General features: G+C 42.2%; 3 protein-coding genes and 1 long non-coding RNA gene across 6 annotated transcripts in view; 1 reads left to right on the forward strand and 3 right to left on the reverse strand.

Annotated features, from left to right (window-relative positions):
- s100a1 (S100 calcium binding protein A1) lies at positions 1 to 362 on the reverse strand. Its single transcript, XM_054782060.1, has one exon. It carries the CDS (start codon positions 214 to 216, stop codon positions 1 to 3), a length of 216 nt encoding a protein of 71 aa, XP_054638035.1. The 5' UTR covers positions 217 to 362.
- On the reverse strand, positions 237 to 13,136 carry tlr18 (toll-like receptor 18). Of its 3 annotated transcripts, none has more exons than XM_054780746.1 (4): positions 12,930 to 13,136; positions 4,708 to 5,709; positions 3,250 to 4,432; positions 237 to 407 (listed from the first exon to the last, which is right to left on the reverse strand). In XM_054780746.1, exons 1-4 carry the CDS (start codon positions 12,941 to 12,943, stop codon positions 384 to 386), a joined length of 2,223 nt encoding a protein of 740 aa, XP_054636721.1. In that variant the 5' UTR covers positions 12,944 to 13,136; the 3' UTR covers positions 237 to 383. The 3 variants fall into 3 exon arrangements, with proteins under 3 accessions (XP_054636721.1, XP_054636719.1, XP_054636722.1); XM_054780744.1 differs by lacking the exon at positions 237 to 407 and adding an exon at positions 1,777 to 2,818; XM_054780747.1 differs by lacking the exon at positions 237 to 407 and adding an exon at positions 2,633 to 2,783.
- Positions 1,045 to 24,138, forward strand: part of LOC129184642 (uncharacterized) — a 25,117-nt gene continuing 2,023 nt past the window's right edge. The window contains exons 1-3 of the long non-coding RNA XR_008571927.1: positions 1,045 to 1,101; positions 2,455 to 2,629; positions 22,439 to 22,550. This is a non-coding gene — a long non-coding RNA (uncharacterized LOC129184642). The remainder of the gene's footprint in view (positions 1,102 to 2,454; positions 2,630 to 22,438; positions 22,551 to 24,138) is intronic.
- si:ch211-113g11.6 (uncharacterized protein LOC559008 homolog) overlaps positions 15,212 to 24,138 on the reverse strand; it is a 17,065-nt gene continuing 8,138 nt past the window's right edge. The window contains exons 6-14 of the mRNA XM_054780748.1: positions 22,411 to 22,518; positions 22,116 to 22,255; positions 21,835 to 22,013; positions 21,614 to 21,722; positions 21,334 to 21,541; positions 19,568 to 19,683; positions 19,157 to 19,329; positions 18,779 to 18,834; positions 15,212 to 17,891 (exon numbers count right to left, since the gene is read on the reverse strand). Of these exons, the coding sequence (XP_054636723.1) occupies positions 17,545 to 17,891; positions 18,779 to 18,834; positions 19,157 to 19,329; positions 19,568 to 19,683; positions 21,334 to 21,541; positions 21,614 to 21,722; positions 21,835 to 22,013; positions 22,116 to 22,255; positions 22,411 to 22,518 (1,436 nt within the window). The 3' untranslated portion in view covers positions 15,212 to 17,544. The remainder of the gene's footprint in view (positions 17,892 to 18,778; positions 18,835 to 19,156; positions 19,330 to 19,567; positions 19,684 to 21,333; positions 21,542 to 21,613; positions 21,723 to 21,834; positions 22,014 to 22,115; positions 22,256 to 22,410; positions 22,519 to 24,138) is intronic.

Genomic DNA, 24,138 nt, shown 5'->3' on the forward strand with positions numbered 1-24,138 from the left:
CTAGCGTTTGTTCTTGCAGCAGCCTTCGAAGAAGTCATTGCAGGCGACCGTCAGTGCAGCCACCAGAACCACAAACTCCTGGAAGTCCAGTTGATGGTCCCCGTTTTCGTCCAGGTCAGTCATGATCTTGTCAATGGCGGCTGCGTCGTTGTTGCCCTGAAGCCAAGACGACAACAGAACAATGTGGGTGATGAAGGGTGGTCCATGTGGTCTCATTCAGTGAGGTCTGCTGGACCCGATACTCACGGCCATAAAGTCAGTGAGCTCCTCCTGCAGCAGAGTCTTCAGCTCGGCTTTGCTCAGCTTGTACTTGTCGCCCTCTTTGGATGAGTATGAGTGGAACACGGTGATGAGGCCCTCGATGGCCTTCTCCAGCTGGGGGCTCATTTTATTGCCACACTCAGTGCCTGCAGCACACAGAAGGACGCCAATATTCAGCAAGGCAAGGAGGATGATGATGAGGATTCACTGCTACCTTCAAGCTGCACATAAATGAAAGAGCATGTTCTCTGCAGCTGAGCTCAATGAGAGTGGCGAGTTTCACCTGTGGGACACCTGAGAAGCTGCATTGTGGGGGGGAGGGGGTGTGGATTCATTTCACCTCCTCATGACAATGTGCAGGACAGCAAAGTCTCCCCCCAAACATTTAAATCCACTTTGAACTTCATATTTCATGAAGGTGGACCGTGAGCGGAGTATTAGTCTAGTATATTCTTCTGATGTAAAGTCACAAAGCACACTTCATTGGTTGCGCTCAATCAACTCGTAAAGGTGATTTAAATGCTTTGAATGTACAAAACAAAAAAAGTCAAGCCATATAAAGGTCACTTAAAGCTCAATCGTGCACTATCCTCCAAGAATACACTGTTTTGTACTTAGTTTAATTTCTTACCGCTAGTTTGACATCCTATTTTAAAGTCACAACACAAACCAAAGACAGGGTATTAACTTACCTGACCAGGAAGCTAAGAGGTGAAAGTGTCTGCAGCTTTCATCTCATCGGGCGAGACCCTTTCACCTGAGCGATCATAGAGCTGAGTGACGCCGGCGCCCCCTATGGTCACTAGTGGTAACAGCAGCAGTAACAGCACTGTTGCACAGGTGAGCTTCCAGATGGGCCAACACTCTTTTTATCCTCACTAACGTAAAAATATGGCAGCAAACTTAAAATGGTATTAAGCTAGGTCATGTTAGTACTTTGAGTAGCACGTATTTGTAGTATTGATTAGTATTGATAAGCCATAAGCTTCGCTAAACTAAGATAAGCTAACAATGCTAGCAACGACTTTTAATGTTCACCCAGCACTTCTTGAAAAGTAGACATTAAGATTAATCTCCACTCTCGGGTTTAATATATTTGAAGACAACTAGGACATGTCAACCATGTCGTAATTCAATTATTAATTTAAGTCATCATTTATTAGGCACAAGTCAAAAAGTGACGAATCTCCGATGGTGTAGCTGAAAATGGATGGACGTGGACATCTGTGAACGTGCACTATGGACACGTTCAGTCCATCATGTATTGTTAGTTTAAAGTAGTTTACGACTGTGCTGAATCATGTTGAGAACGGTTTCTAATATTTTGACTGGACCTTACTTGGCTTGAATTTATGCTGTTGTATTGCATTTTATTGGATTAGTATGTACTGTAATTTGTCCATAGGTATGAATGTGAGGTTGACTGATTGTTGGTATATATGTGCTCAGCGATTGGCTGGTGACCAGTCCAGGGTGTACCCCACCTCTCGCCCAAAGTCAGCTTGGATAGGCTCTAGCATACCCCCGCGACCCTAGTGCGGAAAAGCGGCATAGAAAATGGATGGATGGATGTGTGCGTGATGTTGTGGGAATGGACTTAAATGTAGCCATCATTGCCTTTGGTATTTAAGACCAAGTCTGCGGTGCGTGCAGTTACTACAGTCTCAAACACAAACATTGACCATGTTATTTAATAACACTTTCCGTTTTTATTCAAGAAGACTGTAAAATATAAAAATAACAAATGTCCAGGATTTTATGAATAATAAATGAATTGACGATGACTGTGATGATAAATTACGTGTAAATATGTCTTTAGAGGATGCGTGATTCTCTACTGTACATAATACTTCTTAACACTGCAGTCTGACATTTTTCATGCACTTCACGAATGTTCAACTAGCGTGCTTGAGAAGGAAATCATTTTTATAAATCATTGTGAACAAGGCTGAGCAATTTAAACCAAGCAGATAAAATGAAGTGTGGAAAGACTACAAAATGTGGCAGCTGTCACCTTGCTGCTTAAACAGAGTGCAACGTGGGAGTGGAGGCCTTTCAGCTGTGAGGGATCGTGTTCTCGTCAGATCTTTTGTGATGAGGCGGTCTTTAGGTTACGCAGGTTCAGGCTTCAAGCCACCACAGGGATTTGTCTTCCATTGAACACGTCATCATTAATGTTCTCTGCTTCTCCAGTAGGATTTGGCCTCCTGTCCTCCTTAGGGTACCCAGTCAGAGAACGGCCCCCCACGGACGGGTTCCTGCTGTGGATACTGTGCCTCCCTTGTTGGGCGGGCGTGGGCTTGCCTAGGACGCTCCTCAGCTGGGCCCAGAAGAAGGCCTGCTGGTTGACCTGCTGAGGCCACTCCAGGTATGTCTTGGTACTCAGCATCTTTTTTAACTTGCAGTACTTGCTGGGCAAGGAGCGGGGGTCGATGGGCTCCTTCACCACCAGGATGACATCGCTGAATGTCTTCCCCATTGCACGCTGCTGAGCGAAGTACAGCTCATAGTTGCACCACTCGCTGTTGACAAAATGCCGCGAAAGGACAAATATTACCTGAACAGGGAAACAACCACAATAACCATTATTCATATCAGTGACTGATAACGTCTGTAAAAAGTGATGCTGCTGACAAAGGCGGCTTAATGAAACTGCCCACTAGGTGGCGATAAGGCTACACTGATAATGTCATTGACAAGCAGAAAAACTATCCACTGTGCCAGCTTCACAGTCCTTATTTGTATAGTCAGCATACTTTCAGTGTTTTTATCCACCCCGACCTTTGGGGACAAACGACACAGACCATTTTTCAAAATTGTGACAAAAGCTCATCTGTAGCATCAGCTCTTGTAAGGACCCTTACACTGGGAGACTAATCAGTGTGGCCACATCAGATACTTTGACTTATTTGTCTCTGTGAGTTTGCTTATGACCGATGAGCACCACATTTAGAGTATTCTTAGACTGCCAAACAACACTGGCGTTACCTTGTGGCTGTTCTCGATGTTCTCGATGATGTTGTCGATGATCCACCGTCCTGGCATGAAGTCCCTCTCATGTATACACAGTCGGTACGGGTTCCTTTTGTTCTCCAAACACGGCAGCAGCTGCTCTCTCACCCAGTCAGCATCCCAGTGGCTGTATGAAATGAAGGCGTGATAGTTGAAAGGTCCAGGCTGTCCTGCGGCTCTCTCCTTGTGAGTTCTGTATTTAGCCCTGATGATCTGATAGGTGGCCTTGGTGTACCATGGGAGGTCGAAAATGTAACAAACGAGCATCAGAATCAGGATGACGGCCGTGGTGGTCGCTACACAGATGATGATCACCAATCTGACATCACACGACACCTCACTCGGGAAGTATCGAGATATGACTGTGTTTAGAAACTGCTCTGGGTGGTAACACTTGTAGTTCCATGGCCAGTCTGTCAGGTTGACCTGACCTTTTTGCTTGGTGTCTTCAATGAAGGCGTGTAGCTCACAGGTGCAGTGGTAAGGATTGTTCCCGGCCCTCAGGTGAGAAAGTCCAGGCATATGCTGGAAAGATTCTTTGCTAATGAGACCGAACGAATTGCCGTCCAAAGCCAGCCTCTGCAGTGATGGACTCTCCCACATGGATGGAATGAACTTGATTTTGTTGTCACTCAGCAGCAGCACTTTCAGGTTGGTGGCCTTCTCGAAGTATGCCACGTCCAGCTGGTCCAGGTTGCAAGAAGACAGGTCCAAGAAGTCCACTGTGGTGGGTAGACAAGAGAGGGCTTCAGTCGTGAACTGATTGTGGTGAGCGATGATCCTGGTGATGTTTTTTTGCCAAACGCAGCCTCGGCTGCTTTCGACAGAACCCAGCATGTTGTGGCTTAAATCCAACACTTGCAGATGCTGGAACTGTCTAGTGAGCAATGACAAGTCTCTTAAGCTGGTCAGCTCATTGGTGCTCAGGTTGAAGGTGTGAAGGTTTGGCATGGCGCCCTTGTAGTCGCAGCGCTGGTTAAAGATGTAGTCGTTCAGGAGACGGTTGTTTGAGACATCTAGGAACTCCACACCTGCCATCTCCACCCAGGCGTCGCAAGGTACCGAGTTGAAGTAAACGTACTGAATAGACAGCTGCTTGATCTTATTGAACCAGGTGAAGCGCCAGTCAAAACGCAGTATATCGGGATTGCTGATGTACCTGAAAGACACCACTGAGGTTCATTTCTTTTCACAAATATTACATCTCTAAATGTCTCAATGGAAAACCAGCATAAATCATTAAATGTGCAAGATACAGTAAATGATTTCCTTTTTTAAGGCTATAATCCTGGTCTTTATCATACTGTCTCCATGGTTTTTCCACATTTGATATTATTTTGATATATTTGGGTATCAACAGAAGGAGGAACTTAATTCTAAACCTACATCAAAGAGTGCATCATGAAAACCGTGATGAATAAAAAGACTCCTTACCAGAGATCCAGCTTGTCCAGCTTCAGGTCTGTGATGCGTGATTTGACCCCGCTGTCAATAAAGGTTGGCGATCGTGCAAAGTCGATGTACTGCAACCTGACCCTGTTGATGGTGGCGGCCTGTAGGTTGATCAACGCCATCCTAAGGAGGTTCTCATTGAACTTTCCTCTGTGGAAGATGATCTGATAGGCTCTAATGTTATTTAGACCCTGGAAGATGTCCTCGTCTCCCATGTAGTACATGAACTCAAAGAGGTTGCGGAACTGGATTGCACTGAAGGTCTTGTTGGAAAGGTCGTGCAGCATGTCAACAAGGGCACCGGGCCGTTGGTCTATGGCCATGTCGAAACCCATCTGCAGAGTTTGAATAATGCGGAGACTTCCGGGCTCGTAGTAGCTTAAGTTGGAAGAACACTTTATTGCGAAGCTTTGTAACTTGATTTTCTTCAGCGGCTGAAAATCCTCTCTCTTCAGACCCTCCACCAGAGGCCCACCCATGGACAGAACCTGCAATTTGACCAGCCTGGAGAAGCCCTCAGCTAGTGTCGCACGTTTGTAGAGGTTGTTGGACATGTACAGATACTTTAAATTCAACAGAGACGTCAGCACCGTGGCAGGAATTTCCTGTAAGGAGTTGTTGAAGATGTCCAGATGTTCCAGCAAGCTGTTGTTTCTGAAGGCATCACTGTCAATGTGCGAGATGTTGTTGTACTGCAGCTGAAGGACGCGCAGGTGAGGGAGGTGGAGGAAGTTGTCCGAACGGATAGCTTGGAGTTTATTGTAGGATAGATCGATGTTCTCCAGCGTGGACGGAAAGTGGCTCCACGGGATGCTCTCCAGCTGCCTCCCCAAGCAGTCTGCCGAGCGGCCTGAGTTGAAAATGTGGCACGGTTCTTCCTCGCTGCTGGCGCCAGTTGGGGCAGATGGACTCGAGGTTGGCGATGTGCGACCTCCAATGAAGACCACACTGAGAATGATGAAGGTCCAAAACATTGCGACACACCTGTAAAGCAAAAACATATTATCAAGACTTTGGAACAAAATGTAGGAAAGGAATCACCAGGATTCCCCAGCATTTAGTGGATGGACAGCATTGTGGTTTATTTTTTCTTTTGCACAAAAATCTGATTAGGTTCTCAGATATAGTTATAAATATTGCGACACGGAGCATCTTGTTTGTCGTATCGATGTTTATCAGAATGAAACGGTTTAAACAAACATACGCATTAATTATACTTTCTTTTCTCTTTTGGAGTCGGTAAACTTTGTAGTTCTTTTGGCTTTCTTCCTTTCACTTTCATTTTCTTTTTCTTTTTGTTAGTTTTTTTTCATTGTCTTTTCATTCACTCAGCTCATCCAACAGCAAAAACAATTATTTTTTTACACTAGATATTTGTTTTACTGTGACCTTGGTTTAAGTGGGATGAGCGCTGTTTCACATACATAACAATATTCAAAACATTCATGCTTATGTTCAATCAAATGAGTATAACGTGTTTGCATTTTCTTTATTGATTCTTACGTACAGTAACACACTGACTCATGCTGTGCAATAAAAATGAGGACTGTACGATATAATAAAATTGTTAAAGGGAATCTTTTCGCAGTTAAGAACATAGAAAACCTGTTTGCAACCTTCTAAATACAGTTTTTAACATTATTAGAAACGTCTACACGTGAAATATCACCACTATAATCACCTTTACACTGGTATTACCCGATATAGTGCACATAATGACAAGAAAAAGCATATTAGACAAATAAGACATAGCAGAGACTCATACGTTAGCATTGGGAGAGTTCCTTGTTTTTTCCTGGTCATGGCGGCTGAATGATACCGCGTCATAATCATCAATGGCTGTAAATTGGTCTTAGTCTTTTTATTGGAAATAGACATAAATCACTATGTCTTACAGGCAGATGCTCAAAACACTTTCCAGTTCTCCTCTTCTACAGACTTATTTCCTAAGAGCTAGCTCTTAACCCAGTATGCAGAATTGTACTGCCCTCCATAGCCCACACTCTAAACAGGTCAGAACAACACAATACACCCGTTGCTACAGTAACATTACTGACACCGAGTGACCAGTGCACAATACTACATGTCACATCTTAAAATGCATCTTCTGAATGCCTTATATATTCGTGAACAAATCAGTGATAATTCATTCATTCATTTTGGAAAACCGTCATAGAGTGAAGCCGTGAAATTGGAAATGTTAAGTGGCGAGGGACGACTGTATCGGGATATACTGTATATTTTTGTCCATATCGCACAGCATTCTTACTGATACATTACAATACAAATGTAGAAGTCAGGCATACAAGGCAGAACAAAAAGCATGATTATATATTACCAATTCTTATGGAAAATGTACTTGTATATGAAAGAGAGAGTTTCACTGACAAATGCATGCAGAGTCCTTACCCTGTGCTTTTCAGCTCCTGGATATAAACACACTCTGTCAGATGTTTCCTCATACTTTATTTATATTGCTTGTCTGCACGCTGACGAAAGTCACGTGCAGAAGTTTTACAGCTTCTGCACTTCATTCACACGTCTCACTTGTGTGTGTGTGTGTGTGTGTGTGTGTGTGTGGTGGAACTCTGCCTCTTAGCATGTTGACAACCTATCTCATGTCAGAATATTAGATCTTTAAAAAATATATATATAAATGAAGTAAACTGACGTGTCTTCATTCTTTGCTTTTAATGCCCTTACTTGTTTCTTCTTTACTCGTCCTTACTCCCTAAGTACCCGAGTAAGTGTTAGATTTGTCCTCCTTGTCTCAATGTTTGCTGTGGCGCTGGCAGGGAACAATGGGCACGGTGGTTGTGTTGGTTGTTCCTGTCACCGGATGAAAATCAATAAAAGTTGAAAGGCGTTGTAGTTAAGTATCAGCTGGCCACAGACAAGCTGTAAATTTAATTGATTTTTTTTCTGCACATCTACTGTGTGATTTAGGCAATCATTGGATAAAAGCATTAAGCGTAGCTGATTAGTGTGTGTTTGCTATGGACCACTTTCTTTTTTTCTTTTTCCCACCACACTCCTTCACCTTTAGTTGCCATGGTAACCTCCTTGCTGCTTATTTATTACTTAGCTGCATTCACCTCCATTCTGCTTGCTTTTATTTCCTCGGCCAGAGATGGCTGATTCAAATTAGTATGTTAATATAGTGTGAAAGCATTTGTTCAGTTTAGAGCTGCAACAATTCTAAATCGATGAGTTGATGATTAATTGATTAATTATCCAATTAATCGCCAACTATCTTATTTGATTAATCATTTTTTTGTGCTTTTCCGAGATGGTTTTTATGTGCAGCTAGCCAGTCTAGGAATATTTGATATATTGTAGTTGGCAAACTTTTAACTGTCATACTGTATCCACTCGTAGCTAAAGGGATTGAATGAAACGGGTTCCTCGGCTGAATAGAGTGCCACCATTTGAACTTGCTGTGTAAGCATTACATCCCACCCTCTTCCTGCTTGGAGTATGTAAAGTACACCCCGCGTAACACACGCCCGCTCGTTGTCAGCTAATGATGGCAATTTCACATAGTTTAGCTAATCACGTTAGCAGCCAAATAAAAATTTACAACAATTATCATGCAGTTTAACTCATAATCTTTAAGAATATCGACTTTTTTTCACAATCGTCTTTTTAAACCACTACAAGTAACATATGCTAGCCGGTGGTGGTGGTGGTATGTTTTTTGGTTGGAAAAAAAATGTAATCTCGAGCCAGTTGCATACAGTCCCGTTAACTTCCCTCGTTAGCCAGTTTAAAAGTAAATACTGTACGTGATGTTAAATGAACTGCTATATATTGTCATGTCTGTGGGCACATCACCTACAAGCACAATATTAAGCTGAGTATTCATCACATCATAAGGAAAGAAAAGCAAGGTGCTGAAATGCAAATCTAAAGTGTTGCATGGAGCCATGCAGCAACAAGTATAGTGATGTTTTGGTTGGTTGTGATCTGAAAGTATACAGTAAGTGCCCCAAACATTTACATTTGGTGTCCTTGCACTGGTTTGGTTTGGTAATGAACCTGCATAGCTGCAGCAGTAGCATGAAAACTGAGTCTGTATTAGGGAGTTTCCATACGTCTACACCTTCCTACGCTGTGATTCACATTGCGAATCAGTAGATGGGCACGGCCGTGCTTTATCTGAGTGACACATTGACACAGTGCTTCAATCAACCGACCGTCAGCTTGTAAAAACTGGGTCATGTGGGCCGTTGTGTTTGTTTCCCGTCAATACACTCACGTGCATCATAGCTGGATGCTGGAGTCATAAATTTCAAGCTTCCTGACTGTTTTTCCTCACGTCACAAATTGATGTACACGCAGCCCGGAGACCCCTTATTCATAGCAGTACATTCAAACATTTGACTGGTACTGTAAATTCAACCACTTTGCTGTCAATGTTATTGCACAGCACCACCACAATGGATTTGAAATAAATCAATTATAAAATAAATCAGCATTTGATTGAAGTACAGAATTTAAGCTTTAACGTAAGAGGTTTCACAAAAATATGGCATTTAACATTCAGGAATTAAAGCAACAGGCACATATGTAGAAAATCTCCATTTCATTTTTAGTGGCTCAAGTGACATACGCTCGAACCTTGGTTTTGCACGTAACGAACTAGTCGGTTTGCCCCACACTGAATCAAGTGGCTAAACAAAGCACGTTGACTCACTGTCTGTGAATATTTTATTGGCTGCGACTGCTAAATAACCCGGCATGGGGCCAAAGAATTTGCGAGTGGCAACAATATGATAAACAAACATGAGTTAATTCAAGACAGAAACTCATCACAAAGTATGAAGATGGCGTCCACTCCTCCCTCCCCGTTCCTCACCGTCTTCCCCAACAAGAGCCTTCAGTAAATGTCAAAATGATGTTAAATGTTCATTTACCAATTGATTTGCCATTTATAATTATTTTGAATTGTTTGCATGTAAAACTGTAATTATTCTCTCTAAAATGTATTTTTTGTTCATATTTTTGGATGTCTGAAATCTGATTTATTTGATTTACATCAATTTCAATCGGAAAAATTGCTCCAGTTTTTGTATGTTTTGGTTTTCCTCTGACCTTTTGGAACAAAAGAACAAAAACCCAGGTCCCATGATAATTTTAAATCTATAATCATCATGTTTAAACACAGAATTTGATGATGTCTATGGGCTTCATTGACTGCAAAGGGTTTTCGTCCATACACTCAATGCTATACTGTACCTGGAATCCTAAATGGTAAATGCACAAATAGCGTAATTGTTTCTGATGGAGGAAGTTACTGAAGAGTAACAATGAAATATTTGTTCAAAATGAAAATACATTCCAACAAGGACCTTCATATGAAACGTCAGCCGTCTTGTTCAAACAGAAGAAAAATAGCAGGAAGACAGCCAACACTGAGGCGCAGAGCAAAACATCCTTGCATTCAAAAAGACAAGTCATGGTTCTCATCGCCAAACGTGAGCATGGCAGTCAGTGCAGCACATGAAAACAAAATTATGGCTAACTTCATTATCCGGGGAAACCTCACTCCATTTACATGGCAACACTGTGAAGTGCACAATCAGAGCCGGCTCTGCCCAATGTTGCGCCATAGGTAATATTTCATATGTCACCCCCCCCTCAATCTGCGATTTACATACACTCACATACAGTACATACCTGTACACTCAAGGAAATCTAATGGCATTGCCTTTACTGCTGTTACAGTACAAACAAATTAAAATACAATCCAAGTATCTTTACCGCAAAATAAAAATCATGTAATTGAGGGAATAAATAATATAGTAAAAAACTATAACAGCAGTCAACACAAAACAATTTAAATAACCAAACAATAACTATTTTTTATAGCCGTGGCTGATTGGCGGGTGGACAGGAAGTGATGTCGGGGGTTTACAGTTGAGTTTTAGCTTGGCATGGGTTTTTGCAGCAACAGTAGCCCTTGTTTTTATTAGGGATTTTTATTAGAGATTATTGTGCCTGTTGTGAGATCCTTCAAATAAAAGCCTGTTGTTCCGGCAATCAAGTCTGGTGCTTATGTGTCCCACCGAACATTACAGTAACATTACTGACACCTAGTGACCAGTGTAGAATACTACCTATGATTCCCATACTACATATACAGTCATGGAAAAAATGATTAGACCACCCTTGTTTCTTCAGTTTATTGATCCATTTTAATGGCTGGTACAACTAAAGGTACATTTGTTTGGACAAATATAATGATGATAACGAATATAGCTCATAAGAGTTGAATTTAAGAGCTGATATCTAGCAACTTCCATGGTTTTCTTGATAATAACCAAAATCACTTAAGTTCTTACATGAATAGCTATAGCATTGTACTGCCAAATAATGTAACTATTATGAGCAATTGTTTTGTCATTGTTATATTTGTCCAAACAAAGGTACCTTTAGTTGTATCAGGCATTCAAATGAACAAGAAACTGAAGAAACAAGGGTGGTCTAATCATTTTTTTCTTGACTGTAATTCACAGCGTTTTTGACTGTATCTTCTGAAAGCTTTATATTTGTAATTTAGCCATTTTTATGCTTTAAAATGCTTTATTTGGGCAAAAAATATGTAAAATTTCCTTTTTAATATGCATATTTTTTAACAAATAATAGGCTGTAGTCGTATTTGCTATTTGTTTTTGATTGAAGTTGTCTCACAGCAAACCAAACTTCAAACATCAGCAATTCATCAGCATTACTAATTTGCTTGTCAGTGATGTCCTTCTAAACCTCTTAAAGCAGGTGTCAAACATAAGGACTGTAGGCCAGATGTGGCCCGCCACATCATTTTATAGGGCCCGCGAAAGCCTGGCAATAATGTGTGTGAATAATGCACACTGGCGCCAACTCTTCAGTAAGAAAAGTAGCTATTGGCTGTCGTAGAAGTCGCTAGCTGATGTCATCGGCTAATTTGAATATTATAAGCATATAATGTAACAGATGCTGTAAGAAAAAAGCATAACCTCGTAAGAGAGACAAAAAGTGAGTAAAAACACGTTGATTCTTTGTTTGTTAATTTCAAATTGGCCATTAAGTAAGTGACACAGTCCAAATGAGGCTTGAGTGTACTGAGTAGTAAATAGAAGATAAAGATTAAGCACTCGTGTGTGAGCTCCCGCGGCACAATCTGACTGACTGCACACCGAACGCTTGTGACTGCTTTGCGGACCTCTTGGGGGCACCAGCTGGTGCTCAATGAGAACACAAACTCCAGAACAATATGTAGAAATCTCGAAATACCAGAAAACTCTCCAATGACACCACAAAAAGTCGCTAGATTTGTTAGTAGTTGCTTTTAAGAAAATATGTCGCCAAGAGGGTTTGGCATGTCACCAGATTTAGCGACAAAGTCGCCAAGTTGGCCACACTGGCACTTCACCTTTTTTGTTCTAAATTTATTTGTTCTTTCATTTTGACAGAAAAACTTGCTTCATGCAGTTCATATAAACTTTAATATTATTTGATCATGCAACAAGATATCCCAAGCATGTATTGTTATCAAAAATATATACTTGAATGTCTGCTTGTCACCTTGACATTCTCACTTCACTTCTCCTTTCAAAATAAGTTATCAATTTGTTAGTAAAAAAAAATGCATGGTTAATTGTGTTGTGTTGTGTTGTAATATCATAAGGTTATATTCATATTTATATTCATATATATTTAGAGTTACTAGTGGCCCTCTGAGGGCAGCCAAAACTGTGATGTGACCCTCAATGAAAACGATTTTGACACCCCAGTCTTAAAGGTTCTCTAGTTGACCTTTGGAGCCTGATACAAGAGTTTATCATTTGTTAATAACAACCCTGACTGGGGAATGTGTTGTTGCAACAGCAGTGAGTCACAAGCTATCCTGGGCCAAGCAGCGCTTGAGAACAGAAAGCTTCCTGTTAGTTTTGACTCTTAGTTAGAGTGCTATATCTTTTTTTACAATCTCGTTTGAAGTATTTTGTCAGCTTGATGGAACACAAGTTCAGCGTCCCAGCTCTGTCAGGACATTGTAAAGCAAGCTGGTAGGATGCAGGGGAGGTAAAAAGCTGCAGTGAGCAGTTGTGCTTACCTCATCTAAATCTCCATCACATGAGCAGCACCATTGCACAGTTAATGGACACAAGACATCTTTGTGGCATTTGGAAAGAGAAATAATAATAATAATAATAATAACTCACCTTCTCAGAAACATGGTAAGGCTCTCCTCTTCCTCTATGTGGTCAGAAGTTTGACCCCAGTCGGTCAGTGTGTAACACCAGTTTGTTTCACTTCACCAAGCCTGCTCGTTTATGTGTTGACTTTCTCTCTCCTCCTGTGTGTGTGCGTGTGCATGTGTGGCTCAGGAATGTGGAACGGCCTCCAAAACTTTTTCTTTTAACATGTTGGAGAAGACTTGAGAGAGGATTTTTTTCTTTCAGTTCAAAAAGCTGTTCTGAGTCTCTAACAAACACCAAGGTTTCCCATACATTCATTAATCTGTGGTGGGTCACCACAAATGTATATATTGTTGGCACTATCTGCTCACCCTCACTCACAATGACATTATAATAATCTGCACTGAACGCCGTGGAGTTACAGCTCCATCCAGTCGATGGCATCGGCCTATTGTATAGTCAGAAGCACTTCAGCTGCAACAACTTGCTTGACAACACAGTGCGTGCAAACAACAGGCGGTCATCTAACAACATCAGTCTTACGGTGCGAACCAAAAACAGCACAACACGTAACAAGTAAGTTAACACACAACAACAATGAACTACCATTGTATGTGGGTAACCATGTCTGAGCGCTAACACAAACACGTAATTTTAACTGTTATTTACAACGTGCCTGAGGGGTATGCTGTGTACTCCAGTGGCAACTACCATTGTGAAATATTAGATGTACATTATCTTTTCAAATCAGTGCACACATACATGGAGATCAGGAGACAATATGAATGTTTTTGTTAATCGTTCATGCGCATTATAAGGCGCACACACTCCACCTCCCCTGAACCCACACACCAATATTAAACAGCAGACTTGTGGGAAACACTGAACACAATAAACTTCATTAACCTTCTTCTTCCTCTAACACACCAATCAGCAGTCTCTGTCAGTGTTTAATCATCAGAACTGAGAAGAAAGTAGATTGAAATGAACGTGTTTCCTTATAGCTACAGGATGTCATTTTAGGGTTTGATTGTGGGATGATGGATGAATGCTGATAGTGCTTGAATGATGCAATGTAACACTCCGAAGTGCGACAAGTCTGTTTTTGGTGGGCTGTTAGTTCATTTTTGTCCCCTTATGATCAAACCCCAGTTTTAGATCTGAGCGTATCCAATTTCACGCTTTTATTTGTCTCTACGCTGCCATGATGCATATCCAAACTGGGCCAAATGGGAGGGGAAAAAACTGAATTGAGTCACATGATAATAGATCCAACCAAGTCCCCCTTTTGACTTTCAGATTTGAAGCAATTTGAAGTTTTCCATAGCTACTGCTTGTGTTTTTGTTTCTCCTTCCTGTAGTGACTCATGAGGTTGCTCACTTGCTTGGACTTCCAGGTTGTCTGGCCGGTTGTCTTACTCTGTTGCCTCTTTTGTCTCAAGTGCATGATGGAAGCAAGATTTTGTTCCATAAACGAAACGTCCATCAGCGCAGATGTTGTTTGTGTTGCTGTTTTATTACCTCAGCTAATTAGTTGGTGACATTCATAGACGCATCAGTGCTTAATGTTAGCATGCAACATCGTCACATCGGCCGCTTGTTAACGCTGTACTTGATGTAAAACATTGTTTTAAAGACAAGCTGTCAGAAGTGGTTTAGGGTACATTTTTCTATTGCTAAAAAACAAATATGGGGTGGAGGTAAGGACTGAAAGGCTGGGTTTGGACTGAACGGGCAGTGCTAAAGGGCTACATATTCGTCTGTCTGAGATATTTGACAGAAATGTTTGACCTTCCTTGACCTTTTGCTCCAGCATCTTCTGGAGTTGTTCAGCGTAGCCACGTTGTTATAAAAAATAGAACATACTGGAAGATTTTCAGAGTGTTCGTCGCTCATCCCCCTGTAATGAGCATACATAATATGTAGTCTGTGAAATGTCAATTCTCTTGGCAGGAAGAGTTGAGCAAATATTCAGCTCTTATGTCACATGACCTGAAAGGCTTTACAAAATTTTGCTTTATTGTTCTAATTCCGGCCAGCAGGTGGCGATATAACACACGCTTGCATTGACAGGCAGGGCCATAAAAGGCAGCGGCCATTTTATGACCGCAGTCTACATATTTTCTTCCACTCCATCTTCATCTCTAGATGAGATGTTAGTAATGTTAATCGGAAAACAACTGTCAATTGCCTTTGTAAATTATAAAAAATAAATATATGAAAACTTTGTTAAAAGAAATTAAGAGAGCATCTCAATTTGAAATGTTAATAGAAATGTAAATTCATGTGGACAGCAGTAAAAGAAAGTAGGTCTTTTTGTCCTTTTTTATTGGTTTCCACTGCACATGTGGTTAACACATGTCAAGGATGTGTTACATGAATATCTATTGCACCAGATATATGACCTTCAAAAATAATAACATTATTAATATATTATGGGTATAATAGAGTTTGACTTATGACTTTTAAAATGACAGTTATCAGGACACAATGGCAGGCACACATCATGTACAGCACTCAAGACCTCAGAACGACACAACAGTGTGGGGCGTCGTCCGCCTTAACGTTTTCCTGAAGACAACACGCCTGCTTGCTGTGAACAAAGATGGCGGTCTGACAGTGAACGATTGGATTCCCGATAAGGCGGCCGCTTGAAGACCCACTTTAGGCTGATGAAAAGAAGACAGAGGATGCTATTTTGCAGTCAGAACTACGCCTGCCATAGTTGTGACGCAGGCCGCTTGGTGTGAAAAATCTTGTTCACCTAACCTGATGTTTGTATCGGCGATGTTTGTATTTAAATAACATGCAGGTCATGACTTGACTGTACTTCCTGGTTGGAAAATGCTGGAACTGAGCTGTGATGCTCTGTAGCTATAAAGGAGGTTTTATCAAAAAGTCTACCGTCTACATGAAGTTAGTTGACAGGCAGGAAGGCGGCAAGCCCCAGTGTTGACACAGGTGGCAAGATGGCGGTCACTATGATGGTTTATTGGCTGCTGTAGTGTGCATGCATTGTAGGCAAGGAAGGAAGATGTTGGCTCAGCTTTGTTTTTGTTTTTTCATGTTATTTGTATCCAGTCGTCTGTGTTGTCGCCGTGCAGAAAGCAAGCAGATCTGCAACCAGCAACACTGGCCGTTTAGATCCTCACTGCTCGTAAAATCTAATAGGAGCACAATGAGCTGGCTCCTAATTAGCTATTAATGATATGTGGGCCACAGTGGACGTCCTGACACTTCCAGATTTATGTCATGATACTGAATGATCATGTCGGAGCTCTGGAGAACATGCTAATCAGCTACACGGGTCAACGCATGTTCTCATGAATATGCAGAATAGATTATGTTTAAGTTTGAACCTAAATATAAAATAAGGGAGACAGCCGGTTGTTAATACTGTTGAACGTGATCTGAAAAGTTAGTTTGTATCACAGCTTTGAGACTTGGTTAGAAAACATGGGTACATATCACATTCTAGCTATGGCGTTAAAAATCCAAACCATCAAGACAAATCGTCACATAGAGAGGCAGCAATGGTAGAAATCAGCACTGGCAGCAATTGAATACAGAACATCACAAATCTAAGTACAAGCCTTTTTCTCTCCTGGCAAAAAATGAAATGTAACTGTTTTGTCTGCCCGTGCGGTAATGTCTGTGTGGTTTGGCTGAAATTGCTAATGAGACACCTTGTTCACAACCTTACACAGCGTTGGACGCTATTTTCTTTGTGTTCTCTGACGTTCTACTAGTATAAAGCAGAATAGTTATAACAGCATGGTTATGGCGCTTGGTCCACACCAGGTTTTCTTGCCTCAGTGCTGACCCAAACTGACATTTACCAAAGATTCTAAGCAAGGTCGATAAAAGGGCAGTCTTAATTTGCTGCTTTCTGGTCCAGCTAACTTTCTAAAGGTGCTGCAGTTGACGTGTTTGACCTTTAGAAGGAGGACAGATGGTGACGGCATGTAGAAAGCTAAAGCTGTGAACAAGGTGTAATGTCTGATGTTAAAGAGATGCAGGAAACTGCCTTGTCTGAGGAGGACGTGCTGAGACACAGTGATGGTCAGGAATGAGCTCTGGCTCATTCTCCTACTTGCTGTCAAAATTCTCACTTCCTCCTAGCGATGTTGCCCAACCCCACTGCGCTAATGTTAGCGTCAAGTCCAACTGAATGCGCAATATTCTGCATGGATTGCAAACTTGTGCTTAGGAGTTGATGTCCCAGAAGTGTTAAGGCTTTGAAAATCTCAATACCAGACGTGTTTTTTCAAACGACTAATGAGATGGAGTGATGTAAGAGCAGTATTAAAGCCTGACATATCCACAAAGAAGCACAATCTAGTCAAAATAGTTAAAGAAATGGTCATAAAGAATCGGCCTGGTATTGGTGGGGTTTTTTTTGCCCAACCCTTAGGATATGCTTAGCTTTTAGTTAGAGAGGGAAGGTTCACAAAGATCCTCATGCATTGTACTGCAGATTAAAGCTCTTAGAGCCAAATTCAAGGGAATTTTACTTTGTTTGACACTGATTTAGTTATTTTGCTGACTTTAAGACTTTTCTAAGAATTCTCTGTGAACCAAACCTCTAGCCTATTTCCTGTCATTAAGGGTAAGTGGTTAACCTTAGCATTAGCTGCAGTTAATGAAGCCAAAGAGTGGCCATGGCAAGCAGGAGTGACAGACCCAAGGTGGAGGCAAGGGAGGCGGCTAGGAGCCCGCCGTGGTTCACGAGCTTGAAGGAGATGACTTCCACCTTGAATCCATCCTCAGTGGCCATGCAGCGGAAGATGCCCTCCTTTAGGGGCGTGTCCACCACTGGTCCCAGTACGCAGAAGTCACCGGAGAAGAGGCAGGGGTAGTTCCTGACACAGTTGTCCTTCTCCCAGCGGTACGTGGCGAGGAAGGAGCGCACGGGACACGGCAGGAAGACGGAGGTGTTGGACTGCACCACCACTTCTCTGGGGGAGGTGCGGCGCTGCTTCAGGGCTGTTGAAGGACAGTCAAAGATACCTGCTAGTTTTATAGTTTCTATGGCCATTTACGAGATTGACTCGGGTCCTGTCTGCTAACTTGTTCTGAGGAGACGACTGAAACATTTCAAAGGTCACGTTAGCGGGAATCTTCATCTTAACCTTTGAAGGCGAACACGTCCTCCCTTTAGAGGTACATGCAGTGTTTCGGCAGAGGTGTTATAAATGGTGACTCAACCTTCTCATTTTTGGATGAGTGGCAGCTAAACACCTAGGGAACATAAACTAATTGCTTTTTTTATTATTACTTATCACCTAAAAACAGAAACAACACTCTTTCCCTGTAGCATTAACAATTGTCTAAAATTCATAGACGTCATTAATTGCTTACTGTGAACAGACTTTACAGGCATAATGAAATTAATCTGTTGAATAATAGACATTAAGTAAGCAAGCGTCAGTGCCACATAAACGAATGGTCTCTGTTAATCACAGCAACCATAATGCATCCTTATACTATATAAGGACTAATCAACATCAATAAAATGTGGTGTTAAGATGTAAAATGGAGCTATATGCAGAAATATTATGGTGCCTATGCACCGCACAGTTGCAAAACATGCAGTAAGATAACCAATAGGGATGCTTGTGACACTAGAACTGGTTACTATTAAAGAATTCAGTCAGGAAATTAAGGTAATGTTAAAATCAGATTAGAAGGGTGATACTTTTCACTCTTAGTGGAGGTTGCAGTTGGCTTCTGGGCTCTGAATCAGGGTTAAGCCTCCATGTGAGAAAATATCAGCCTGTGGGTTTTCGGACTCTGCAATTAAGTGATAATCATCTTCTGACTGCTGTTTTAATTAAGATACAGAGAGCAGCAGAGAACAGATAAGGGCTCACCAGCAGCTTCCCCACAAACCGACGAGTTGGATTGGTCCAGATTCTGAATGAGTGTCCTGTTAGGAGAAAACACAGGATAAATGACTGTTAAACACTCTCAGAAATTAATTAGGAGACTGCAAGTGTACTTAAGATAGAAAACAAACATGCAGATGTGATTCTTCCCCTGTGTCTTTTTCATATAGATATACACTTGTTCCGGAAGAATGCACTCTAAATGCTGCAAGTCAATGTTGAACAAGGTCAAAATGTACCAAGTACAAACTTATCCTCTTTCAGGAGAGAAACATTAAAGGTTTTGTAAAGAAAAGTGTTTTAGACTTCCTAAATCGACTGTCTCATCGTCAGTCAGCAGCGCCATCTAGTGTGCTATCATACCCAGATGTGACGTTGTATCCCGGTGGGATGGCCATGCACCTCCTCCTGGTCTTGTCCCACCCACAATATGGGTCTCTGGAGAGGATGCACTCTCTGCATGTGTTTCCATAGCGACCGCAGTCAGCCAGTGGCAGTCGCTGGACCTCCATCGCCGTGGCAACGTACAAGTGTCCCTAGGGCATAACGACAACCTCATTTACGAGAAGCATCCATGTCTAGATGGTATGAGCCAATCATGGGAAGAGCTGTCTGTTTCTGGGCTGTAATATAGGTGACCTAATAAAGGTTTGTAAAATCTACAATGTAATAGCATTACCTCATCTATCTCTAGATGCACATGAATTATTAATTCCCTAATCCATAAGGGAAATAGAGTATAGCCACGGGACATTGTACCGATATTCTGCATACCTTTTGGGGGTCAATGGCCATGTTGAGGACAGGTCCCTCGTTACGAAACATTGCGTACTGAGAGATGATGAAGACCCCCTCGCTGCTGTGAAGAACTTTGAGGACTTTTCCTTGTTCTGTCGGGGTACAGTAAAGAATGGCAGACACAAAAAATATGTTACAAACAAGGATTTGATTTATGGCTCCTCAAATGCTACATTTTTCAATGGCTGGACATCATAGGATAAGTGACTGTTTCGTATCACGATGTATGAGCTGATCTGAGGTTGCAGCCAATTTGGACCTTCACCATCGAGACGGCATGGTTACTCATGGTGCTGATGACCAGAATAAAAAAATTGTAGTGAAGATTTTGGGCTGAACTGCAGACCTGCGTTTCACATCAATGGATTTTCCTCTTGCAGATTTGCTGGGGGATACAATCCTAGAGGGAATAGTGATGTAGTGCATCATATACTTTGTGGCAATGACACCTTTCATCACTTCCTGATGCTGCACAGTTCTAACTTTAGGTGTCCTCCTTTCTTCTCCTCACACTTCAAGCCTTTTGTCATTTTTTAGTCAAAGATAAAATGTCATATTCCATCCAGTTTATCCTATGAGCTTGTCTATTTTCAGCTCTTCTATCAAGGCTGTGGATCGGGGCCACGATAGCAGCGCGACACTGAGGTGAAAACGGGTGACATTGCAAGACTTCAGTTGCTGAGCGCGCACATTATTTTACTGTAATGGCTTCTGCTGTTGGAGAAAAGACACAAAGTATCCAGCACGGCTGTAGCTTGTACTCATTACCTAAACTCCAGCTCATTTCTTGACAAATGTATAAAATGTCCTTCCAGCAGCTCGGTCCTTACATTGATGTAGATTGGACCTTGACGGACACAAATCGACTCCTAGTGTTAAGCTGGCCATGTGACTGGTTGTTGCTTGATGGTTTCCTGCAGTCACAATCTGCTGCACTGCCCTCATAGAAGGGAACATTCCAGAGATGCTGTGAACGAAGCAGTCACTGATACTGACTGTGAGCTGACAAGAAAGAGTTAAGAGTCAAGAAGGCGACCAGAGAGCACTCCTCGTCCTCCTTCAGACATCAATGTGCTCCACTTTCTTTTTAGGCCATCACAGTCATCCTCTGTCCTGTCCCTCCTGTTGCTTCCACACTTTATTTCGCCCCCAGCAAGAGGCCATCACATTGTTCTTGCTAAATTGTTTTCTCTCTGCTATTTTTAGCTTCCACCTAATCCCTAACGTTGGACTGACGGCACTGGCAAAGACTCTATGCTGATAAATGTGACATCTTCCTGTGAATATGAGTGCAGCGAGACAGTCGGGCACACATATGACTTGTGATGGTTGCCATGGTAATCTCCCTCAGGCGCGAAGCAATTTTTGGAGGACCTTCTCTCAGCGATGGCAGCGTCTCAGTGTGCATGTTTGATCACTTAGAAACAGAATATGAGAGTGCTTGTGTTAGAATTAAACATGAAAAGAAATGCATTCGTTTTTTGACTGCTTGCTCTTTAGTAGATGTTTCTATTCTTCCCCTGGTTAAATGATTAACTAGCACTACGGATTAATTTATATCGTTTTCTGACTAAACTAGTCTTCGATAATTTACGGTGTGCTGTTGTCAAAACATGAAACCGGTTGTCAAATGTTCTTCTTCAAATATACTTTGTTGTTAGACAGAAAGATTAAACATTTGACTCAAAACAAATTTTGAGTCAATTCCGTCTGTTCTCCCAAAGACTGAACTGAAGCGTTACCTGTTCCGAGGTAAAGGACGCTGTAGTGCTCATCGTTGACGGCGAGGACGATGTCTGCCACGGTGTGCGTGATTTGGTCATCTGTTGGCAGGTCAAGCGGCGCAACGCCTACGGGCCGGATCACGTCCTCAATTTCTGGGTGGTATCGGATCACGCCCAGGTTTTTTATGTCGTTGTGACCTCCTGCCGTGGAATTTTTCCGCCCACACTACCAGGACCAGCAATAGAGTAGAATCACAATGGACCAGAATGGATGGAGTTCTACTTCATTGGGACTTACCATCCCAGGGCGACTGCCGATAAACGAACTGCTGTAGCCCTTCAGTTTGGATGTGGAGAAGGCCTGGTCAATGTCTTCTATGGAGTAGGCACAAATCACGGTTCTGCCCCTGAAAAAAAAAAAAAAAAGTCCAGAAGACTAATTGACTGACAGTTGATCAAACACGTGAGATGTTTGCGCCAGTTATCCTGTCATGAAGCTCTCATGATGTTCCAGCTCACCATGCGTTGGAAAACAGGCCGTACATGACACCGGCCCGCTTGTCCTGAGCGGTCAGAACCACCGCCTGCTTCATGTTGTTGTACTGCTGCTGAGTGTTTCCGGCACCACACATGACCCGTGCCTTCATGAAGGTGGTCCACGAATCTGCCAGCAGGGCCTTGATCCCACCCTCATCCACCTGTGAATCAAGATGATTGACATGTGAAGGTCGGATCTGGTGATAAAATGAAATCATGTGACAGAGAATCCTGGTTGCTCTGTGGGATTCGTGTGTTATTACCGTGCAGATGCGGCCGATGCGTGCCCTGTATGGCTCTTCGTCCACTCGGGCCGTCTTGTTGAACTCACTGAAGAAGAAGTAGATCTCCTCCTTGTACTTAAGGGAAGATGGGATGATGGCGGCGCCAGCAAACTGCGGATCTGAGTGGCAAGATGTAAAGATGAAGTGCTGACGAAATCATAAGTGGATGTTTTGGTTCTAGCAGGAAAACATAATGGATGATTTGGACCTACAAAAGTCTCAAGCATTGCATTCATAATGCGTTGTATGATTATGCGTGACTCCTCCCACTTACTCAGCAGCCAAATGTTCTCTGTCTTCAGGAGCTTCTGGGATCCAAACGTACGGCGGATAGAGCCGGCGTGACCTCCCACTGATGACATGGCGGAGTACAGACTTCCATCTGAGAGGACGAAAACAATCAGTGGATAGAAGGTAAGAAAAGGCCACAATTGAGCGTGATGGAGAAGGGGGATTGAAGGAGGCAGGGAAGGAGATGAGGATGCAGACGCAACCTTAAACACAGAATAAAGGCAGAAGCCTGGGAGGCTAAAGACTCGAAGATGAAGAGGGTGAGGAGCAGAGCCAACATGAAGGCTGGAGGCTGACAGCCACCAACACTCCTCATCCTCCTTTGAGCGCTGTCTCCATAGTGATTGTCATTAAACCTCAATTCTTGGTTTCTGCAGAGTAATTATGACATCAACTCTTTCCTGTTCAATCGCTGGTTTATCTACTTGCTGATGTAGGTGTGCTACAATGGTCATACCACTCTCTTACCTGTCTCACGTATAGCAAAATGTTTATTTTTATGACAAAGAAGACTAAGAGGTAGATAACATCATCATCTAATTTGCATACCTTACCATGACGCATCCGCATGTCATTTTTATGGATTCCTCCCTCCCACTCGCACCTTGGACGAGTCTCGTAATAATGTGTTTATGAGGAGGGTTAACAGGTAACTGGTGAAACTGGTGAATGGAATTACTGACTACTCTGGGGTTCCGATCAGAGAACACAAAGTCATCAGATGGACTCATCAACTTTAAATATGGACTATGAAGTGTACACACGATGCGTTACTTTAGTGAAATAAACTCAATGACTCCATCTTATATGCATATAAACTGAATATTAATATAAACAACGGCAGCACGTAAACTTACATATGGTCTTAAATCAGTATGTGCAGGTTAGCCATAATAGCTAATTCCAATAGCCGTCAGATGCTGCTTGCTGAATAAACACAGCTGTCATTCCAAATATGATCACAGCATCAATCAAACATCACACACACTTAGGAGGAACCATTCATGTTTAAACTATATCTCTTAAAGGACCTTGCCACTTTTGTTCAATAGAACAATGGCATGAACAGAGTGAGCCTGTTTGTCAGTCATACAGTCTCTTTGTCTCAGTGAGTGGAGGCGGGGCTGGTAGCATACACAGAGAGTGCAGAGGAGTGTAAAGTAGTTGAAATTAAATTAGTAGATTATTATAATATTGTCAAATGTTTTTTAGATTTTTTTCATTGTACTTTTCTTAAAAGTGACGTTAAAATATTGTCCCGTCTCGTTCTCGCAGACCCAACCTCATGTATCGTCTCATCTCGTGAATTGAGTTGTCTCGTGACACATGTGAAACACTGTGGTCACTGCTTGTGAGAGTGTGAATGACATCGGACAGCACTTGGTTGTTAGGGATCACTATTCACAACAGAAACTTCTTAATCAGGAGGTCGTTATTATAACACCGCTCAAGCTAAGCAAACACACTCTGACCATCAGTCGCTGTCTCGCCAAGTGTACTGCAGTGCAAACTGACTCTTTCATTTGCAGGAAAAAAAGTCCCTCTGTGTTTAGAAGGTCGAACAAATACTTTGTGGTGCCATCACAGAAGGTCGCTTCCATTTCCAAACATTTGTTTTTAGTTAATGTCTTGGGAAAATGTCTCCGCTTGGATCGCCGGGCCCTGAAACGACAAGCAAGGAGCAAAAGTACGATGTGGCGACCTTGGGAGA

This window comes from Dunckerocampus dactyliophorus, chromosome 7 (genome assembly GCF_027744805.1).
Source record: "Dunckerocampus dactyliophorus isolate RoL2022-P2 chromosome 7, RoL_Ddac_1.1, whole genome shotgun sequence".
NCBI lineage: Eukaryota > Metazoa > Chordata > Actinopteri > Syngnathiformes > Syngnathidae > Dunckerocampus > Dunckerocampus dactyliophorus.

What these genes read in the sequence shown, in the direction of transcription:
- s100a1 (XM_054782060.1), bottom strand. Translation starts at nt 216, where the DNA reads ATGAGACCACATGGACCACCCTTCATCACCCACATTGTTCTGTTGTCG.
- tlr18 (XM_054780744.1), bottom strand. An exon ending in CTGGACAAGCTGGATCTCTG is followed by an intron (nt 4,433 to 4,707) that starts GTAAGGAGTCTT and finishes GGTGTCTTTCAG; the next exon opens with GTACATCAGCAATCCCGATA. An exon ending in ACATCGAGAACAGCCACAAG is followed by an intron (nt 2,819 to 3,249) that starts GTAACGCCAGTG and finishes TTCCCTGTTCAG; the next exon opens with GTAATATTTGTCCTTTCGCG.